At 36.5% G+C, this 23,835-nt stretch overlaps 1 protein-coding gene across 1 annotated transcript; it reads right to left on the bottom strand.

Annotated features, from left to right (window-relative positions):
* Positions 1-1,572: 1,572 nt before the first annotated feature.
* On the bottom strand, positions 1,573-18,266 carry LOC106176382 (uncharacterized). Its single transcript, XM_086995313.1, has 18 exons — positions 18,013-18,266; positions 13,541-13,578; positions 9,555-9,861; positions 9,090-9,222; positions 8,831-8,884; positions 8,490-8,587; positions 8,060-8,347; positions 7,598-7,788; positions 7,078-7,411; positions 6,023-6,676; positions 5,637-5,772; positions 5,029-5,415; positions 4,821-4,889; positions 4,556-4,626; positions 4,241-4,382; positions 3,980-4,109; positions 3,537-3,788; positions 1,573-3,243 (listed from the first exon to the last, which is right to left on the bottom strand). The coding sequence occupies exons 2-18, from the start codon at positions 13,576-13,578 to the stop codon at positions 2,724-2,726; spliced, it is 3,804 nt and encodes a 1,267-aa protein (XP_086851439.1). The 5' UTR covers positions 18,013-18,266; the 3' UTR covers positions 1,573-2,723.
* Between the last annotated feature and the right edge of the window lie 5,569 nt (positions 18,267-23,835).

Genomic DNA, 23,835 nt, shown 5'->3' with positions numbered 1-23,835 from the left:
CAGGGCAATTAAGATCGGGGACCCAGCTAAACTTTTGGCATTATCAATTTCGGCAGTCATCATGGGTAGAAAATACCACGCAATCTTTGAGCCCAGGAAAATACGAAAAAAGAAGGAAAAAAACGCAAAAAACGCAAAAAAAATGCGAAAAAAGGGGCCTCCGTAACGTCGGAAATTCCATGAAAGTGGCCCCCAAGAAAAAAAGAAGTACCCCAAAGTACCCCCTGGGGGTCGATCCACCCGACGGGCCTTAATTGGTTAACGCGACCTTGACCTATGCGATAATGGGCATGACGTACCGAAAAGACCGAAAGTTGAAAGGAAAAAAAAATAATAAATAAATGAAAATGAAGCGCTAATAAAGCAAAGACACGAACGCTGATACAAAAATACCAGTGTTGTTCTTGTTACTGACATGATTGCAATTTGAAGAAATTACAGTTGAAGTTTTAAAGTACAACTGGTGATTTTTTAAAGATTTTTTTTAAATAAAAAATGAGAAAAACCTAATAAGAAATAAATGAAAATAAAACGCTAATAAAGCAAAGATACGAACGCTGATAAGTGTTGTTCTGGTTACTGAAATGATTGCAATTTAAAGAAATTACAGTGGAAGTCTAAAAGTACAACTGGTGATTTTTAAAAGATTTTTTAAAATAAATAATGAGAAAAACCAAGTAAGAAATAAATGAAAATGAAGCGCTAATAAAGCAAAAATTACGAACCCTGATACAGTGTTGTTCTTGTGTCTGAAATGATTGCAATTTAATGAAATTACAGAAGAAGTTTCAAGGTACAAAATACCAAGGTACAACAGGTGAGTATTTTTTTAATAAAAAAAGAAAAATAAGAAACAACTGAAAATGATGCGCTAATAAAGCAAAACTGACCAAACGCTGATACAGTGTTGTACTTATGTGGAAGTTATTACGTAAAACTGGTGATTTTTTTTTTCATTTTTTAAAATAAAAAATGAAAAAAAAAAAAAAAACAGTGAAGAAAAAAAAAATTATGATAAATAATAGAATTTGCCACATTCTGGTGTAGTTTGACCATTTGGTAAACAATTTAAAGGTACTGCAGTCGTATTTGAAAAAATAATAAGACTGCATTCCCACAGATTTTAGACCGATCTCTCCCCGTGGGGGGGGGGGGGTCTCACTAGGTTATAAATAGGTTTTAAAAACTTTTTAAAAAAGGCTCCTCACACCAAAAAATAATTAAAAATTATTAAATAACTTAAGTAAGGTATTTGAAAGTTTTTAACAGCATTTGAAGTAACCTGATTGGAGCAGAAATTTAAACTAAAAGCATATAGTTTATTTTTTTTAACTTTTATTTTGATATAAAATTCTAGTTAATTATACAGACGATCTTTCTGCAATGCATTTCATAAAATAAAGCATAATCCATTAACTTTGAGAAAATTTAAATGATTATTTTTTTCATTTTTAGTTAGAAAATCTACTTATTGATATTAATCCCTAGTCCACATAAATTAATTTTTTATATGTTAATAGTGAAAGGAAGAAGAGTAGAGGGAGGAAAAAGAGCAACAACTGAACAAACATCTTTCTTTCCCAAAAAACACCGTTTATTACAGTCAAATAAAGAACATATATTACAGTGGCATGCATGCACTTAACAAACAAACAAACAAAACTATTTTCACTAGTAGGCTAACTAAAAAAAATTATCTTCATACAAAAAGAACAATGTACTTACACTAAAAAAATTAACAAGTTTTATGTACAGCATAACAGTACTGATAGGCCTCCATTTAAAAAAATATTTCCACTCTTTAAAAACCAAATTGAAAATATCTAGCAAAAAGACTGACTTATGAAATAAAATATGTAAAAGAAATATAAGGTAAGTACATAAACATGTATTCTACCAACACAAAAGTTCATTTGTTCACTTAAAAAAGAATGAAATTTATGCAGATTTACAAAAAAAAAAATTAAAAGTAAATAAATAAAATAAATAAAAGACACAAAAAAAGGCCAACTGATGCTATACTTGACAAATACTACTGTAATTGGTATGTACTAAGACTGTGATATATTCTACAAATGCAATTAAAGTTACAAGTTTTTAGTAAGAAAATTACAATATCTTACAAAAAAAAAATGACAGACTGCAAGAAAATGCTGCGAGCGGGCTGCCCAACCCCACTCCCTTAATGAATGTTGGGAATTGTATGGAAGGAAGTGGGGGGGGGTAGGATTTTTCCATGCTCTGTCCAGCTGAAGTGGAGTTTACTCTCCGTTTTGCCGTTCTGCCTTCATCTGCAGGTAAGTCTACATTACACAGGTAACAATGCACAAATATGTACAAAAAATAAATTAATTAATAACTATGCAACAGTAAATAAAAGAGAATATACACAAGGTAAAAATGTACTCAGATATGTGCCAGAAAATACAAATGTACAACATAAATATACATAATACATTATACATTACTAAACGAGGCCTACATCCAGGTTGGCCATAAGATAAAGGTAGTATAAAATTTTGTAGCTTGTGCATGATAATTTTTAATTTATGAAAATTACTGAACATTTATATGAGCAAAAAAATTAATAAATAAATAAATCAAATATCAACAAAATGAATTTATATTTAAACATGCCTTGAAATGAACCATGATATTAATTTAAAAATAAGTAAAATAAATTATGTACACATCTATACACATAAGTCCAAAGTTGCAGAGCCCTATGTCTTCTTTGGCTTGGGAGGGTTTACCAACTTCCTTGCTGCTAACCAGGCCTGAACACTTGGATACTGGGTACCCTCGACGGCAGGACAGAACTCATCAAGACCTAATTGTCCAAGGTGACGACTGTGCCCAGTTTCTTTACGCTTTGCCTGGTTGCAGCGTTTGCATTTTGTAAATGCAGCATGTTTCGCGTATCTCCTCTTCCCTTCTCCTGCTGCTGCCATCTTACGCTGGTAAAACAGTGTGGACTTTGGCAGCTTTTCTTCACCCTGGGGACTTGGTGTTGTTACCTTCACCTGGGGTGCTACAGATGGTATGCTGGCAAAGACATGAACAGGGGCACTGGGCTGGGGCAACAGCCTTGGAAGGAGCTCTGTGGGTGCTGGTGGTGTTGCCTTTGGGCTCACTGGACGCCGGAGGGCAGGCAGTAGCTTCTCCTTTGCCATCAAAGGAGGAGGTGGAGGCAAGCCTTGCAGCAGGACCTTTTTTTCGAGCCCCTTTTGCCTGTCATTCCACCTAGAAATAAGGTTAATCAAAGTTACAAAACTGACGAAAGAATGTTATCAAAATTATTGATTGATAACAAAAAATCTTCTTTAACTGCTCTGTCCTACACTGAAGGAAAAATATTTAAAATCACAACAACAACAACAACAACAACAAAAAAAAAAAAAAACGCATTGAAATATCTCTTCAGTAGTAATATTTGTTCCCACACATTACACTTTTGATATGTAGTATTTTTACTGACAAATCAACTGAAGAAACACTTAAAATAACTGAAATATGTACATGCTTAAAATTATTACCATTTCAGCAGTGTCGTCTGGTTGATTTCATACAGCTGGATGTTGGTTTGGCTCATCAGTCTATCATGCAAGGTGACAAGGTTCCGGATGTGGTGGTATTTATCCAGGATCACTTTCCATCTTGATGCCGACTGTCGTCCACGCTGCTTTTTAGGCGATGGGCTGTTACGCTCAAGGTGAACACATAAAGCTTCTACCAGTGGAGAAGCATCCACTGCTGTGGCAGGGCCTGCTGATGCTCCCACCATTGCTCTGGAAAAACATGGAAATAATAAACTATCCTCCTTTCACATTTGGAAAGATTTTGTCCCTAATTTTGCTCTTTGAAGAAGTAAATTAATCACAAATGACAGTTTTTTGCAGTTATTTTTTAAGGGATTTAAACTAGTTGCGTGCATAACTTCATCATGTTGAAATTTAGAAAATGCAATAAAAAGTCTTACCTTCTCAAGCTCACAATTCCCTGTTGTCCTGACTGCTTTTTGGGGGAGGGCTTCTTTCTTCTGAACCGACCAGAGTGTTGTGTGTCTGCTCTATATCTTGATGGGTACTGCACCCTTTCTTCACGTAATCCTATAAATCACACAAGTTTACTGTACACATAACCAGATCAGAGTCATGAGAATGTTAATACTACATTACATGCATTGTTTCCATCATGTGTTTTATGCCTATAAATGCCATCTCAAATGAACAACATGTACCTGCAGGCAGTTTCCCCCAGAGAGATATCAGGTTGTCTGCTGCAGCCTCTGTCATAGTTGGTGCATTATGTAGAGCAAACAAGGCCTTTGCTAGATCTTGGATGGCCTTCCATCCCACCACTCCTTTTGGTCCAATGGATTCCTGCAAAAATATAACAATAATAATAAGAAGAAGACAAATAAATCTAAATAAAAGATTGATAAATGAAAAAAAAAGTTCCACAAATAATTTCCAAAATAGAGCATGTTTGTATTTATGTTTCTTATTTATCAAAAACAAACTGAAAATAAGTTGTGTTAAGATAGTAAACTCACTGATTGCTCTGTGCTCTGTGTTTCATGGGTAGGGTCGTGGCCAGCCACTTCCTCCAAATGTGGCACATCACCTGAAAATGAGAATAAATATGCCCTATTTTATGACCTCTGACTTTAAAGATGTTTTCTGTGATAAGCAACAGCATGCATAGTATATTACCCATCAGCCAATCAGTAGACAAACGGGGAAAAAAGCATTAACAGCAAAACATGATCAAGTGAACATTTAATCACTGTATCATCTGTATGATTATCATCATCATACCTTCATCCATCCCTCTATTTGCTTCTGGGTCATGAGTATCTCCACTCTCCCCCTCCACCGGGTCATCACCTAGAAGCAAATAGTATAAGCTACTCTGAGACAGCACTATCAATCTGAAAACAATTGCATGCAGGGAACAAAAGATAAATAGACTGCATAACAAAACAAATTGCAATCATCAAAATCAACAAAAACAAATCATGCATACCTTTCCTTCTCCTCTGAGCTAAGATCCCAACAGTGGGATCCTGCTCCTCCTCTTCCTCATACCCCTCATCTTCCTCTTCTTCATCCTCCTTGATGTCGTCCACTGTGTCAGGATCAAGGACTACTGTGGAGGTCCACCGTCTACCAGTTTGGTTATACAGGTACTCCACCCCTATCATTTCCCCAGTGTACTGTAAAGGAGGATGGAAAGATGGGTCGATAGGCTCACCATACACCTGTGCACTGGCTCTGTTCAGTTCCAGCTGAACAGCACTGTTATAGAAGTGCCCAGATTCCCGCCCCTGTGCAGCCTGCTCTCTGTCTTTATTCCAACGCACAATGCCCTCCAAAAGGTATGCTTGGAAATGGCTGTCGTTGGCGACTGTACCTGTTTGAATAGTGCAAGTGAATGTAAGCAGCTGGCATTATAGATCTTATTATCTTATATACAGTTTATCAAGTAAACAAAAAGTTTCTCTCAAACTTTTTCAATCTAATAATAAAAGTACAAATAAATAGGAAGAATGCCTTTGATTTCAGTGAAACAATATCTACACAATATAATACGAAAATAAGAATTTATTTAAATTTTATTTCCCTATAACATACCTGGTATGAATCTGACAATGTGGTTGTGAAATGACTCCAAGGAAACAGAGCCTCTTGCACATCGATACACGGGCAATTCAATGCCTCCCTTTTTTATTGTCCTGATTTGTGTGTACAGGTTCTTGCCCTCAAGATCCTTCATAATCATGATATGAAAAAGAATTACAAAAATTCATCAGATGAACTTCAAAGTTTTTAAAAGCTGCACTAATGAGGATCTAGATAAAATGAATACATGAACCAAATGCATTATACTTGAAAAAATGGCAGAGAATTCAAACTTAACCACTTATATGATATAACAGTCATGTTTGGTGTCTGAAAGAAAAATCTAGGGTATATTTCAATTAATTTGTATATGGTGCACAAATAATAATTTATCCTACCTGAATACACGCCAAATGGCGTTTTTGCTCATCCCAGATCTGGTTTGCTAGGTCTGCATCCAGCACAGGTATACCCATGGTGTCCTTGCCAGACTCGGAGGAGAAGGAGGACAGCAGGTTGTCTATGAGGGATCGAGTCTGTTCAACCCCTCGAGTTCTACGCTTGCAGTGCAACTGAAGCTCTTTCTTGGTAATATGAAGATCAAGATCAGCTTCAGAGGCACGCCACACACCACTAGAGAGGAGTTCAGCCTCCTTTGCCGCACGAAGCCGCGCCACATCCTCTGGATCAAACTCAAATATACACCCTGACAGGCGACCCATGAAAGCGGCATATAGAGCATGACTCTCAGAGGTGCAGGCAGCTGCAATACGACGCATGAAGTGCCAAATGTCCAATCTAATGTTGAGTGACTCCCACTGGTGGAAAGACAAGCGAAGTCTCTCAGAGCAACAGTCACGATCTACATACAACAGTGAAGGAGGTGGAACTCCTGCTGCTGCATACCTACCCATAAGACCCTCTGCCATCACATCCAAGCCAATGCCTTCTGAATCGGTAAGGACAGACATGAGGACCTGGCCAAATTCATTCCCCACATTGGTCACCCAAGATGCCGTGCCACGCGCATGTCCACCAAGCTTTTTGGCAACCTAAAAGGAAAATATAAAGACATTACAGTAAACCATTTACTAGAGGCACACAAATATTGTTACTTATCATCAACTATCAAATCAGTTTGTCATGGTGCACATATTACAATACTGTTTAAGAGGCAGACCAGTTCCCTGGGTGTGTCCAGCAAGCTTTTTGGTCTCCTAAAAGATAGAAAATAAATGCTTTTAAGAAAAACTTCAATATCTGCCTTAAATGATCATAGTTATTTAACTTTCAAAACCACCTTTAAAAAACAACAAATAAAAAAATGTATACTGTATGAAACATCTTTAAAGTAATGAGCTTTGACAAAATGGTTAAACTCTTATCATGGTCAAGTTTACTTCATTACAAAAAATGTTAGTGGAAGGTAAAACAAGGAAAATAAATAACCCACTTTCTTAGTTGAATCCATTTTTAATACGTCACCAAAAGTTGATGTGATTTCGGCCTTGTTGTCATCTAGCCGTGTGAAAACATCTTTGAGGTATACTCCCAGCAACCAAGGCACTTTGGGAACAGGAGGCATCACTGGAAGCTGAGCACTGGGAGGGAAAACCGTCACCATGTGCCCAGCTGCCTGGAATGACTCCCGAGCCTGCAGATACCTTAGCTGCCGGAGAGCATGTGCCTCTCGGTGTTGCTCCTCAACCTGGTGCATAACTTTGGTGGCCGAGTTGCCCAGGGTCCTCTGTCTAAGGAGTCGCACCACCTTTAAGTCGCATGTGTACCTGAAATCCAAATAATTTTTGTTACAGCAAAAATTGCGTCTAAATCATGCCCAACATTCATAGGTTAGAGTTTTTTTTCTATTACTGTCAACAAACAAACAGTGCAAGTTACTATTACTGCTTCCTATGATGAGCAATCTGACAAAATAACAATTAAACTAGAAAACTAATTACTTCTCATCTTACCTAAATGTCAGCATAGCTGGAAAGTAGCTTCTACGCCCCAGGTCTAGCTGGTCAAGGACAAGGGGGGACCAGCTTGCAAACTTCCTTTTGCAGAATTTGCATTCTAGGTACTCGCATCCTATATAGTACCAGCCATCTACATCTAGTACTTTTCTGACTGTTTGGTAGAGCCCTGCCAGAGTGAGGTGATACTGCAACACAAAATAAAACATTAAGTAATTTCTTAGTGCTCGAAAAAAAAAAAAAAAAAAAAATGGACAGTCACTGATTAACTCAACCTTAAAAATTCAACTTAATATATTTCTATCTCATTAAATACAACCTTTATTTTTCATAAATATAAGCCTTAACAAATATATACATGTTATATACAAATGATGGAAAGAACGAGAACAAATTGTGTTTGTACTTAAGCAGTGTTTAAGGTTAGTCATCAATTAAAATATGCTGATGTGAACAAACCGTGGTCTTCTTTGCTGCCTGCTTAGCAACACACTCTGGGTGGCATTTCAGCTTCAGGTTCCACACACGAAGTGGTGCCCACAGGAAAAATGGTCGTAGAAAATAGGGATCTGGGGAAGATGGAGGAACCCCGTGGACCTGCAGGGGCTCTGGTGGATAATGCCACATGGTCAGCTTAGGAGCCAGCTCCCGCTTTCCAGTGACAGGATTTACCCTGAACAGGACCTTGGCCAGCCAAGCCTGATCAGGGGGGGGCAGCGTGTTCTGCCATCCCTTAGGCAAGGTCACCTGACAAGAAAAAAACAGATTTTATATATTTAACAATTAGGTGTGTGTTTGTGTGTGTGTACTGTAATCTGCGAAGGCAAAATTATGAATTAAAAAATCTCATCCATATAATTTTCAAAGATATTTTTGTATGCTTATTAACCTCTGTTTCTGCCTCCATCTGGGATGCCGACGCACGTGCCTGCATGCGCCGGACTGTCATGGCTTGTAAATCCCTCGTGGAGGTGGAAATAGCTGATGCTAACAGAAAAAAATATAATAATAATAATAAGCATATATATATTCTTGGCATCAAGGATGACACACATGTAACATTAAACAAATTAGATAAAAAAAGCAGCTCAGCAGAGTCTTAAACATCCTAAACTACCAATTTTCAATCCAATTACAGGCAGGATATGTATACACAGTACTGTATCATAAAGATTATAATATTCAAAAGAACTTGCAGGGAGACTGCTTAAATTAATCAGCAATACATACATGTTGCCTGTGGCTCTGGAATTGCCAGCAATTCCTCGTCAGTCACCTCTTGTTCTACAAAATTAAATAATACAAATAAATGAAAAAAATATTTACAATATTCGAGTGAAACAATGTTTAAAACCTTTATTTATCACAATAGGTGTTATTGGGAGATTATTATTTCACACATAAGAATATCTGCCTATTCACAGAGCTTACTTAATAATAGAAAAATGTTGGCTCATATCAAAATAATTTTTACAATTTTAAATATTACCTTCTACAATGTTTGGTGTATCAAGGCGTGGCAGCTTCACAACCCCTGGGTTAACTGCTGCACGCCTCTTCAGCTGCTCTTCTTTCTTCAATTCAATTGCCTCTTTTCCCTCAGGAAAGGATTCCATGTATTCCTAAAGAAATTGATTCAGTGTTTAAAGTGCTGATATGATGCTGTTCATATAATAAGAAAAATTAATCATAACCATATAGAGTTCTAAAATGTTAGAGGCCATCTACACCTCATTTCCACATAATAAAAAGTATACACAATATGTCACTAAACATATCCTCATTTCAATCAATCAAAGACAAATAAACAAATGCAAAAAAAAAAATCAATTTTCAAATAACAATATCTATCCACCTAGCTAAGTTAAACATAAATTTACAGTCACTGGGTACCTTATATTTTAAAATATCACATATATTTCTTAATAACATTTCATAGGTCTCTTTGTCATACCTTCAAACTAAATTTATTCTCACTGAGAGGTGTGTCTGTCTTGGTTTCCCTGCCTGTCGAGGACACAATCCAGGCAGCATAACCAAGGCTGTTCTCTAGCAGCCAAAGGAAGGTCTGGCCCCTGTATTTACCAAACTGTAGCACGTGCTGCCCCAGTACAGCAGTGCGATTCCTGGGATCACCCCCCTTCTCCCTCACAGATGCCTCCGCCTTTGCTGCCACCTCTTTCCCACTCAAGCTCTTCACTACAGGTGCTATCTTGTTCCTACTTTCTACTGATCTAGCTTCTACTGAATCTGCTAGTCTACAGTCATAAGATTATATATGTGTGCATTTTTTCCATCTACCATAAGAAGATTAGATACAATTATAACGTCAGAAAATACAATAGAGGGAGTGTGATAATGATAGGGTCGCTAAACGAATTTGACGGAATATAGTGACTAGCCTAATCCTCTTGTCGCCTGGTTAGGCACGCCCCCTTAGAGTACTTATGTAAACAAAAGGTCTTCCCTAGAGAACTACCCTTTTGTTCAACAGCTTCGCGCGTGCAGCGGATTATGTATATAGTGACGCTGTACAGCTAACTGCAGTTAAATCTGTGAAAGCTGTTATTGAATTTATTCTGCTGTGTCGGACGTTGTGGGCCAGCCCAATGGTTCATTCACTCATTCTTTTCTGAAGATTGGTGATGCATATTTTGAATGCTTAATTATTTGCCCTCCTTCTAACAAGAGAAAGTAAAAGGGGAGAGAAACAGAGACAGTGTCAAATAAAAAGGGTAAAGAGTAATATAACATGCTGTACAATGACTGAGTCGTGAAAGGGGTATTGGACTTCTTTGCGTTAAAAACAAATTCATTTCGAAATCAAAAGAGCATTTTTTGAAGGGCGCGTGGGGGGGAGGTAAATAGTAACTCATTCCGTAATCCTTCTTGCACATTTATTTAATCGTATCAAAATGTTTGATACACAATGTTCACTAGTGTCATAGTTTTGGCGATTTATTAAAACCATATTTGTACAAAGTAGGTTAGCATAAGTTACACAAATGTAGGCAACAACCAGTGTGAAGAACAACTCCCTTTTTAAGTGAGGCAAGACAACCTATTCAAACTGATTATAACCTTGATAAAGACACAAGGCAAAGGAGTTATGTAAACTAGCGTGTGAAAACACATTCTTTGTCAATGTTACAAGACAATGGAGGCGACCAAGTGGAGTAATTACAATATACCCCTGTACAGTCAAAGAGAAATTAGTTATGAAAGCTTACTTCGGGTCAGCCCTTAATTTGCTTGTTCGAAAGAAAGAGATAGATGTCGCAACGCGAATCCTTTTATTAACCCTTCATGAGTTTGTGTAAAAGTGTGAAAAACAGGCAACGATCTCGAGTCGCTATTGATATTGTTCGCAATTAATATTGGAGTATACGCCCACATTTAAACATCAGACAAGGCGTTGAGATCGATAAAAGTGGGGGTTTATCTGAAAAATTAGATGCCATTTTTGTGAAATGGCTTATCAAGTGATGTGCATGTACCTAACATGTATAAATTCTTGATTTTTATTATTTGAAACATCTTCATACACGGCCTCATATTTATATTTCTCTCAGGCCATACTCATTTTATTGTACAGTATAACATGGGACTCTAAAGCACAGGGCATTGTGAAAGTTAATTGGCTTCAGAGACTTGTTATCCTTCATGCAGTTTTATAGTGTGGATGAACTAGAAACAGGCTTTACTTAGCTTTACTTAATTTACGAAAATTTAAACAAAATCAATCTGCAAGGCTTGCTTTGACTTGATGTTAACCTAACACTGGATTTAAAAGAAGAAATATAAATATGTTGGATGGATTAAATCACCGATACCGTTCTATTTTAACTTAACGTGGTCATAAACACAGTAACACAGATAATATTTATAAGTTGTCTGTCATTCAGCACGCATTATAGGCGAGTAGCCAAACAGTGACTATGATCAATCCAAGTAAAATCTAGGCAAGTATTGTTTACAAAATAGGTCATGTTGAATAAACCTACGCTTTAACGCTCAATGATATCAAAAATGATTCGACGCTTTAAAAATGGACCGGTTCAAGGGGCATTTTTTGTTTCAGCTAGGGGGACTTCAGGTAGAGGATTCAGTGTAGGTGTTTCCTCGGATGATAGCAGCATCACACCCTAGGTCTTAGCGAGTTGACTAGAAGCGTTTTGTCCAAGCATCCTATTTCTACTACTAAACTAATAACTCTTAACCACAAAGGTTTATGCGGTAAAAATATTTAAACTAAATGAGGTGCATTGACAGAGGCACCAGTACAATCCAACGCCAACGTGCAACAGGGGAAAGTCTGACAGTGTATTACATAATATATGAAAGTGCGGTCAATATTAACAGTGTAAGACATCAGTTAAAGAGGAGGGGTTCTTACCATCTTTTGTTAAACGCGACTGTTATTATCTCTCGAACAAGCTTAAACCATGCCTTATACAATTACTGTGTCTCCGGCTGTCGTGCAGAAACGGCATGTCGAACATATTTTGCTTTAGTTACAAACAGGGCAAACTAGCGACTTGTTCTAGATCGCTCTAGTAAGAAAGCATAAGTGCGGCGCCCGGGCAAAACAATCAACTACCCGGTCTAACATTCATATCTTAGCGTTTACATAGGTCGCGCAAAGAGCTAAGTACATATGACGCGCAGGGAGCTAAGCAATTAGCCTTGACAAAGTGGTCCGTTTTTAAACAACAACAAGAAAAAAGAACGCCTTGTCATAGTTATGAGACAAATCGCTTGCAACGTGCAACAAGGGGGGTGGCTGACAGTGTGGTCACACTACATGTTTATGAAAGTACGTTGAGTTATAAGTTATGTGGGTTGACACTCACCGCGTTAGCTGCGACAATGATTATTTCTTCACAGCGATTAATTCATTCAATTATTAAATCATTATTTATTTATTATTTATTAATTTAATTTAATGATTTAAATCATCTAATTTTTATCTATTTTTTATTTGATTCTTAATGTAACCTAATTATTTACTTTATTCTTTAAATAATATTTTTATTTATTTATTTATCAAGCCCGTAGCCAGCAATTTTAAAGAGGGAGTGTCTTTTTCTGAAAAATTGGACCTTTTACCGAAAAATCCCCATGTATTTATGTCAAATTTTACCCAGAGTGGGCCTTTTTTAAGCAAAAGGGGGTTTTTCGAACCTCCCGAACTCCCCCTGGCTGCGGGCCTGTTTATATATTTATTTATTAAGACTTTCTATTATTATCCTTTTACGGATTCGCTCTATTATTTTATATTAAATGTAACTTAATGTAGTAATTGAGGCAACACGCCAGCTTGTAATGTGAATAAATTGTTTTAATAATGTTTCTTTGTTATCTCTAAACAGTAATGTATTTTTACACAGGTAGCGATGATGGAAATTTGTGTACGGAGCATCTTTAAACTTTTTGAGACGGGGTGATTTGTTGATCATGCTGATGTACGATGCTGATGCATGTCTATCAAATTTAATTTTTGACCACAGAACACTTCATGTTGAATTAAAAAACTGATACTAAATTAAACTAGCAGTTTTCTTGCAACACTTAAAACATGATCAGCTGCGCGTGCCAAGCTAGTGAACAAAAGGATAGGTGGCCACGGGAGTATAATCCTATCGCCGCAACAAACAATGGGCACTTTCTGGCTGATGTATCCTGCTGTTAATTACACCTAGTCACAGCGGATTGTCGTGCTCGCGCTGGACCACAGAAACAGGCGTCATGGGGTTCACTCGCCTAAGGTATTGTGTGTTATTACGTCTAAACTATTGTGTTTTGGCGTTCGAATTTTGAAGGGATTAGACGGCTCTCCATTGTTTGTCCGCCCCCTTCTATTCATAGTATAGGGATTAAAACCTTTCTGACGTTTTTAAAACGTCGTACAACGGAAACTTAATTTTTATTACTACTGTAAGTCGTCTATCGCTAAGTCTAGTAAAAACTGGATTCATCTGTAATTTAAAGAAAAATATAATTACTTAAGTAACACATAAACAAATTACTCAATCTCAGTTCCAGCATAATTATCCCTAATGTAATGTTATCAATTTATTCATTCATAGCAATAATTTATATTCATTAATATCAATTATAACAAATATTCATTTTAAATATGCAAGAAAAAGACTATCCTTTCAAACAATTTTAAGTTGAGTCAGAAAAGGCATATAGTGACTTAATTATAGTATTAATCTATAATATAAATTTCAAATTAAGGCACTGCAGTTAACTGAATCTCTGGACATTTAAATAAATCCAAGGAATAGGCTCTGTTCACCTTGCCAAGATAGAATTAAGAGATGGTACCTTAACAAAGCAATTAACAAACACCCTTCTAAGAAAAGAAAGGCACACAGGTGACCATTAACTGTCAACAGGTAGTTCTGGGGTGCAATAATTAGGTGTTATCCATACAGAAGAGGGGGGGGGGACACAATAGACTGGTGTAATTGATCACACACTTGTACACATATGCCACCATTCATCAATATACAAATTCACACAGTGCAAGATTTACCACTAAACAACTGTAAGATCACAAGATGTGAAGGAAGTAAGGCTCCTACTCACACAATGTAATTTAAACCCATTGTTTGTTTTTCATTGCCTGAAACATTTCCCAGCACATCAGCAGCTGCACTTGGAGGGGGGTCACAGGCAGATGAACAGATAACATAACAAGGGGATGTACTTACAAAGGATTAAAACTATGGGGAAGACACAAAGTGTGTTTTCCCGCATGGTTCCCTAGGGTTAATTGACCCTATGTGAGCAATCATAAGAAGGAAACAACCTTATCCAAAACAAATCCATGTACACATTGTGGGAAATTGCTGTGACCCCCCTCCCCCATTTATCATTATTATTAATTTGATTAAAGTTTTAAAAACCTTCAGCATAGAGAAGCTCAAATATAACTAAGCATGCACAAGCCATTCACTAAATAGAATTGGAATATTTAAAATCAATAACATAAGGAAAGAGATGTACTACATATGGGCCTTTAGCTCACCCCCCCCCCCTCTTCCAAATTTTCATTATTATTAATTTGATTAAGTTGCGAAAACCTTCAGCATAGAGAAGCTCAAATATAACTAAGCATGCACAAGCCATTCACTAAATAGAATTGGAATATTTAAAATCAATAACATAAGGAAAGAGATTTACTACATATGAGCCTATATAGTTCACCCCCCCTCCAAATTATCAGTATGATTAATTTGATTTTTTCAAAAACATGCTGTATAGAGAAGCTCAACTATAACTAAACATGCACAAGCCATTCACTAAATAGAATTTAAAAAATAAAAAGCAATAACATAAGGAAACAATAAACAAAATTAAAAATAAATAGTAAAAAAATTACAACACTCACTGTCAATCAAAACTGAGTGTGGTGAATATTAACCCATTGTAGCCCTCGTCATCAAAACAAACGGCAGCCATACTGGAGGGAGACCGGAATCGTCTGCTGCGCATGATCATGTCTACATGTACAATTTAGCATTTAATTTCTGTGTTTTCTTAGATATTAAACAGAGTAAAATGATGATTTACTGCAGGGTATATGATAGAGAGAAGATAAATAACTTTACAAGCGTTCACAGACTGCCTGCAGTGGTAACAATCCAAGGTGTAGGGACCAAAACCGTAAACGGAGGAGAGACTGAGGAGTGGCTTTGAATCAAGACTCATCGGACAAGTAAAGGATAAAACTAATTTATTTTACAGCAAAGAATGAAGACCCAGCTGTGCAGCCTTTACCATAAAAGAAAAAAAGTTGAAAACCAATGACCGAGGTGTATAAGATATGAGCGCACGTACACTGCATATTAGTAGTGCCCAAAAAGTCTTGGTGAGGAGTGTGTTAGAAAAACCTGTGGAAATACCCAGGCAGGGTTTTGACTTTCATTATGAAGACTCACTTATTGCCTTGGGTGTAATTTGTTATCAGTTATGGTGCTCTTTGGATTTTATCTGCTGTCATCTACCTCTTTAATACCTGGTTAGCATTATTGTCAATTAGTGTCAAGGCTACAGTACAATGTACACAGCTCAGCTGGGCCAATTAAATCAATTACCTGTGTCATGTGTATTTGGAAGTTAGTGGCTTGATTTTAGATTTAGTGTTGTGTTAAGAGTAAATCTGTTTTGTAAGTATATATTCTAGCTCAGGTACCATTTAATTGAATGAACTTATGAAATGAATTTGAAAAATGTTGAATTCTGTGTTTTCCTACTGTATTATGATGCAAGTTACAATATGAATAAAAATAACTATTGTTACCTTTTTTTGTTAATTTACATTTAGGAAATTGATCTGAAATTTTCCCACCAAGCCACACTGAATGATTGGGTGCAAATAAATCTTGGTTATCAAAAAAAAAAAAAAAAAAAAAAAGGTGACAGGTACAAAAGGCAGCTAGATGGCACACAAGGTAGAAGCAGCGAAAAAATATTCTTATATCTTTGTGACCAGCTGAGGAGACAGGATCTGAACATCAGGAGAGTGAAATTCAGTGCATGACAGGAGTTATTTAATTGGATTTGTTTATTTATTTCATTGTTCATTTGTTGTTTTAAAGTTGTTATCCTGATAGCTTGCATACAACAAGGACAGGTTTTCTATTTATTTAGAATTGTGAGCAGAAGCACAAGAAGAAATGAAAACACTTTTTTCTTTCTCATATGTTTAAAGGCTAAATGGAAAAGTTTGCAAGAAATATAAAATTTTGTATGGTGCACCTCCCACAGATGGTCTGATATGCAGAAACAGATGGCTGTTGTACATGTAGGTTGTCACTGTTGTGCATTTTTAAATTGTGACCACCAGTTGTGGAATTCTCCTAAATAAAATTACAAACTGCTTAGTAACACCATCTAAGGCCTAATATGTACATACCCACACAGCACATATCAATTGAGAGTCTTCAATCAAGCATTTCTCTAGACATAGATTAAAAATATACTAAACAGGTTTCTCAAATTATGGTGGCTTGATTCGACTTAATATGCTCATGTACATGTTGCATTGCATCATTAAAAGTATGGAAATATTTTTCATGTCAGTGTTATCAACCAAAAGGAAAGGGACCCTGATAATCTGTCATTGAATTGTGCAACAATGTTTTGCATTTCATGTTTACTTTTATCCATACAAAATGTGCATTCCTATATTTTCAATCAAATAAAGATCAATTCATGAACTGACTTGTTGTTATGTTACATTGAATGTCATAAGTTTGAAAAATACATTGCTTCTGTGAAGGTCTGGACTAATAATAAAATGCTAACAATGTTGCTACTGTGAATGGTTGAATTCATGGTAAAATATTGAACTCTCAAACAACAGTCATGTTACAAATACTTCTTAATGAACCAAAATGAAGCACAAAAATGCTGAAATAATTTCTGACAGCTTCATGTACAGTTAAATCATATCTGACAGCAATATTTCTTGTCACAACCCTGCATACTCTCTTCTTTGAGTCCGTAAGGGTTGATCCCGATAGTCAGCTCAAATTTCTCCTAATATCTATCCTTTATGTACAAAGTTGCTTCTATGAAAGGTTGAACTTATGATTACACAGTAAACTCTCTAAAGCTATAACTTTTATTACCCAATGAACAAGAAAAATGAAGTACAAGATAACTGAACTACATGTAGCTTCTGACAACATTCCACGATGTTGGGATACAGGGGTAGGTCAGGATTTCACGTCTTTGGACTGTCTTGAGTTTATATGGGTCAATCACGCTGATCAGCTGAAGTTTTCACATGTATATACTATTTTCCTTTTGGTGTACTTGATCACGATATGAAGATTATTTCATTTTATTTGGTTCACCTATATTTACGCTACTGTTCCCCGTCGTTCTTTCCCTCCAGAATGGCCGCTGGACGAGTGTTACGGAGCAAATATGACGTCACTGTAATCGGTTAATAGTAAGGGGGTAATTTAACAAGGGAACATCACACTAAATGGATGTTAAAAAAATGATATTCTGCTTTCACTTGACCCGAGTTAATATGGACATCAGTAAATATTGGTATTGTTAATACCCCCCCCCCCCCGCTTTTAGGCTACCGTGACCGTAAACAGCACATGTGCACATGATTTTAATTATATATTCTTTCGAAGCACACATGTACCTATGTGAAAATACATATATTCTATTTTTTCTAGCCTTACTTTCTGCATATCGCAGCACATGAACACGCACGCACACACACACTACCCTAAGCTGTCAGTGAGAGCCCCCCCTCCCGAAAGCCCCTGCCCACTCTAAAAATCGCCGTAACTTTTGATATTCGCTTGATTACGCAATTTTCGAGTACGAATGGCATTGTTACCTAATTTTTCTATCGAATGAGATCGATTTACCTTGAGATCGTCCTCTTGTTTAGCTGCACGGCCCGTCAAAAGTTGCGAAGCGAGGAAAAGCGTCCACCATTACCAAAGTCGAGCTGTGTCATGACGCGAAACGAGGTCGAGGCCGGTTGTCAGAATTGGAACGTAGGGGCCACCTGATTGGTCAATCGAGGTTCCAATTTCAGTGAAATTGGAACCAGCGAAGAGACGTGATTGGCCGAGGGGGGTTCCAATTTGGCTCCGATTTGCCTGGCCAATGCGCAATTCTTCCAAGACTTCCAGTAGTCATCTAATTCATCCCTCCATCGTTTGACCGGCCTTCCTCTTTTTCTTTGTCCATACCTTGGGGTCCATTCTGTAAGCCTGATTGTCCACCTATTGTCCTTCATTCTTTTGACATGTCCTGCCCACCTCCATTTCATTTCTTTAACTGTGAGTAGTACGTCCTTGACTTTGGTGTGTTCACGTAACCATACATTTGTTTTCCACTCTCTTGGACTGATGTTCAACATAATCCTTTCCATCTTTCTCTGAGCTACTTGTAGCTTGTGTTCCATGGAGGCATTCAGTGCCCAGGTCTCTGAACCATAGGTGATTGCCGGCAGCACACATGCATTGAACACTTTCTTTTTCAGGCAGGTAGGAAGGTTGCTCTTGAAGATGTCATTGTGCTTCCCATATGCTGCCCATCCTGCTTTTATCCTTCGTTTGATTTCTTTCTCCAGTGTTCGATCCCTAAGGCTGAACCGTTGCCCAAGGTATATATATACTCTTCTACTGCTTCTATTTCTTTGGTATTGACCTTCACTGTGCAAGGGGTGGTTAGTGGTCCAAACATCACCTTTGTCTTGCTGATGTTCATCTTTAGCCCACTTTTTGCTCTTTCATCTGCTAACGCCTGCAGCATTTCTTCGAGGTCTTTTGCATCATCTGCTACTATTATGATGTCGTCTGCAAACCTAAGGTGATTGAGCTTGGTACCATCTATGTTTATGCCCTTGTCCTGCCAGTCCAGCTCCCTGAATATACGTTCCAATGCTGCTGTGAACAGTTTAGGAGAGATTGTATCTCCTTGGCGTACACCTTTCTTGATCCTGATCTTATTGGTGGTCTTTGTGCAGTTTGACTGTTACAGAGCTATCGGTGTATATGTCTCTGAGGACGTCTATGTATCCATCTTCGATCCCTAGATCTTGCAGGGATGCCAGTATATACTGGGTTTCTACTGAGTCGAAGGCTTTTTCATAATCAACGAATGCTACACAAAGTGGAATGTTATACTCGAGACATTTCTCTTTGAGCTGGTTGACAGTGTGCATATGATCGGTAGTGGTGTACTGGTCTCTGAAACCTGCTTGTTCCTTTGGCTGTGCTTCATCTAGTTGTCTTGTTAGCCTTTCAGTCAATATTTTGGTGTAAATCTTATACAAGTTAGAAAGTAGGCAGATGGGTCTGTAATTCTTGATGTCTTTTCTATTGCCCTTTTTGAACATTATGAACAATATAAACAATATAAATTATCATATTGAGAGAAACATTGAAATTAAAATTAAAAGAATGCAATCTCCTAGATCCCCATACAGGGAAACACAGCCTATTACATTGAGTTGGGTTGGTACAACTCTGTGTGAGATCCTTATACCTTTACTGTGTGACTTGCCTTCTTCAACACCTAGGAGGTAATTAATCTGAGCACACATGCAAGTTCAGTACCCTGTAGCCGCTGGAGGAGGCATGTCATTCAGTTATGCAGATTACACTTTACAAGAGTCACTGTAGAGTGGGACCCATCCTTATACAGATATATTATTTGTTAACATCAGGGAAAGGTAATCATCATATGTTCATATATAGTATTGCTATTTTCTTTGTTAGCTATGAACATTTCCTGCCATGTACCATTTAAAAGAAGAGGTATTTATTATGTTTAATTTTAGATTTTATTAAAATATATGTATTTATTTTGTTTTCCAATCAATGTTCACTGCTTCTGATTACTTGCATATTTTAATGTATAATTACATCACCCATTTTAACACATGAATTTAGGACATTACATAATCACTTGATCAAAATGCATTTTGATTATTATTATTTATATCAGCTAATTTTAACATGTAAATGCCGATTTCAGCAACCGGTTCATCCAGTAGAAAGAAGAAGGTGCATACATCATCACAAGGTATATAAACATTAATATTTACATTTGTGTTTGAATAAGTAATGCTCTTAAATCATTTGTTCGGGGAGTATATACCTATGTATATAGTGTTTGCTTACAGCCAGACTTCATCAGGGAAATGAGGGCTGTGATAGGCATTACCATATGTGGGCAGCCAGGTGTGCTTTTCAGTCTATAATTTGTTGAAACATATGAGTTAATTATTTCTATACCTATTAACAAATGAAACTTTATTGGTAATTTCAAACATATAGCTTATGAAAGCGTTCAACATTGTCAGATGGTCGGCTTTTCATTTTTGTTGCTGCAACTCAACAGGAATATGTTCATTTATGAAAAATTATCACATTGACTTAAAAGTACAGTATCTGTAAAATTTAGAATATTGAAAAGATTGAGTTCTTATTATATCATTTTTATATTTAATTATTAATTACATCTTCAAATTTCAGATGTAAGTGAAAGGCTTTACAACGTAGAGAAGGGTCGCTTAGCATTAGAGGAGGAGAGGTTGAAAGTAGAAAAAGAGCGTTTACAATTAGAAAGGGAGAGATTAGAAATTGACAAAAGTAACTAAGTGTTATTTGAAAAAATAACAGAATACTGTGAAATGAAGTTGGATGTACTGAAGAGCGAGTCTCTTGTAGATACTTACCAGTGAGTGCATCTTATTGGGATCATGATATTTTATGTTTTTGCCAAGACACATACTAGCTGTATGTTACTGTACATCACTGTACTAGCCATTAGTTGCATCTGTTGTTGCAGTCATCATCCCTGTACTGTGAACTTTCACATATACTTATATTATTTTAATTTTGTAGTGAATATGCTGTTGAGTATTATGTTATATTGAATCAAAATTGTCAAAATCCCTGTTGTGGACCCTGCCACCACAAATATAATGAAAAATAAAACTTTGTTACTTATTTTTTTACGTACAAGAATGATTATAAGGATATACATGCCAACTTGACTGTATTATTTTTTTCCTTTAATTTATGCAATTTATTTTTGATAATTTTGAGTATTTTTCATTCAGTAAATTTTAAATATGTGAATCAGTTTGATCATTCAGTGCTGTATTTTAAACTAAGTTTATGACCTCGGCAAAGAACTGGAATTTGTTACAAATCTTTTAGAAGGGATAGATTTCATTTGCTTTTGTCCTTGAAAAGGACTTTATTTTTATATTGTACTTATTAACTTTAATTTAGACAAGAATATACATTTAGGAAATTGTTTATAATATTATTTTTATATTTTCATAATGTTATTATTTCATGAAATAAAAAATTATGTAAAACATAACTTGACCGTCTGTTTTGTTTCTTACATAAACTTTAAAGTGATTTTATTTTGCCCTATTTGCATTGAAAGTGTACTTCAAAAGTAATTGACTTAAAGTGTCAGTCTTTTTGATTCCTGGAATTTGTTATTAAATTTCCTGCATGAACACTAGCTGTTATATTAAATCAAATTTGTACACTTTTGTCATTTTGTACACTTATTTTGAATTTCAGTTCTTAGTATTATATGCAAAATATAATAAATTATGACATTTTAAAGAGAACATCAGTTTTCATTATTTTGTTTAATGAAACAATAATCCGTATTCATCCCACAATGATTCATAAATGATCCAACTGAGAGTTAGAGAAAAATACCAGGAGAATATGGAAGTGTGGAAATGTAGTTCCAAGGTGGGCTGGCTAACAACCCACGACAGCTTTATTTTCAATATCTGTACCATACAAGAGATGTACAAGGTAGGAAATGCCACGTGGCTACCCACTCAGTGGCAGTATTTCCACTGTCTCCAATCATGATGTCATTAATCCTGGGGCCGATCATTGAGAGGAAGAGGCATTTTCTGAGAGTCAAAATACAGAGGTGTTGTTGAAAAGGCTCTTGGTGTACCATAAGGCAGATTCATGTGGCTGCTGAGTTGAAGATCCTGACATCGAGGCAGGTGTACATGACTAATGTGTAAAGAAGTTCCTGATTATTTCTTCCCTGGTCCTGAGACCAGAGGGAAGTACAGGACCAACGAACACATTGTCATGAACACCTGCATCAATGTCAGGATCTTCATCCTCATGGTGCGGGTCGTTGTTTTCCTGACAAAAATTGTGCAGGATACAACAGACTATGATGATTCTCCCACACATCTCTGGGGTGTACCAGAGATGGCCACCATTCTTGTATATACACCTAAAATAAAGAAGATATTATTGTATCAGAACATTTGATTATATTTCTTACAGGAAACAATAAATCACAAATTTATAAGACTTTTTTTTTTGACTAGTTAACGTTATTATGATTTATAACCAAGACTTTTGAAACAAAATTATTTGCCAGGTTTTATAATTATGTGTGGGTGTGGGTGAAAAGGGGAGTCACCCTATTGAATGTAGGTTGGGAACTGATTGATGAAAGTAAATACACAAACTTAGTTAATGGGTGTTATCACAATAGGGATTAGATTTATATACCATAAAGGGTAAACATACCTGAATCTGCCTTTAGTTACACCAAGTGCCTGTTCAACAACACTCCTGGTTTTCCTTTGGCTCTCAGAATAGGCCTCTTCTTCTGCAGTGATCGGGTGCAGGATTGGTGTCATCATGAGAGGAGACAGAGCATATGCACTGTCTCCGAGTAGATAACTCCTTGGCAGCATTCCTGCTTCGTACATCTCGTGTATAGCACATTGATTGAAAATTAAGCTGTCATGAGTTGAACCTGGCCATTTTGCAACTACATTTGTAAACCTGAAATAATAAAAATAATGAAAATAAAAATAACAATAATATATATATATATATATATATAAAGAGATAAATAATATTTTTAAGCTAATGTACATTGAAATTTAATTTTCTCTGAGGTATTTAAAATTAATAATAATTCAAGTTATAAGTTTGATAAGTGGTAATAAAATAACATTGGATAATAATGCAGTATATTACACTACCTATATAATGTAATGAAATTAACAAGTTAATTATAGAAACAAACATGAAACAGCCAAAGGGTAGATCTAAAGGCTTTTCTAATATCTGAATGCCTTTAAAATGTTAATTAACTTACTTCAATTTGGCATCCACTATTGTTTGAATATTAAGAGCGTGGAAGCCTTTACGACACACAAACAAATTCTCATCTTGGGATGGAGCTTTTATTGGAATTAGAGAACCATCGATGGCACCGATGACATTAGGGAAGCCTGCAATATCGTAAAATTGCTTCTTCACTCTCCTAACATCTGCCTCTTCAGTTGGAAACTGGATCTGCAGTGCTGGGTCATGGCTGTTTAAAATTGAATCTACCACAGCATGGAGGCTTCTGGACACCGACATTGGTGACAGATCAAGGCTGTCGCCGACCACCTTGTGATCTGACCCAGTATCAAGTACACGTAAAGCAGCAAGAACTTGGGTAGTGGGTGACAGTGCTCAAGACCTCGTAGTCGGTCTTTTCAGAGGTTCCTCAATAATATTGGTCAGTTTGAGCACATTCTCCTGTGTCATGCAGTATCTCTTATGAAAAATATGGGGTTGGAACTCTACCATAGGATCTTTATGTCTCACACACCTTCTTTTAGCATTTTCCTGGCATTTTTCTCTTATAACAACAAAACTAGCCGC

Source organism: Lingula anatina, chromosome 9 (genome assembly GCF_051362555.1).
Source record: "Lingula anatina isolate TDL-2025a chromosome 9, LinAna3.0, whole genome shotgun sequence".
Classification (NCBI taxonomy): domain Eukaryota; kingdom Metazoa; phylum Brachiopoda; class Lingulata; order Lingulida; family Lingulidae; genus Lingula; species Lingula anatina.
This window is presented reverse-complemented; position numbering and strand designations above follow the sequence as displayed.

What these genes read in the sequence shown, in the direction of transcription:
- LOC106176382 (XM_086995313.1), bottom strand. Translation starts at nt 13,578, where the DNA reads ATGAATCCAGTTTTTACTAGACTTAGCGATAGACGACT. An exon ending in AAATGGATTCAACTAAGAAA is followed by an intron (nt 6,677 to 7,077) that starts GTGGGTTATTTA and finishes TTTTCCTTTTAG; the next exon opens with GTTGCCAAAAAGCTTGGTGG. An exon ending in CACAGAGCACAGAGCAATCA is followed by an intron (nt 4,383 to 4,555) that starts GTGAGTTTACTA and finishes ATATTTTTGCAG; the next exon opens with GAATCCATTGGACCAAAAGG.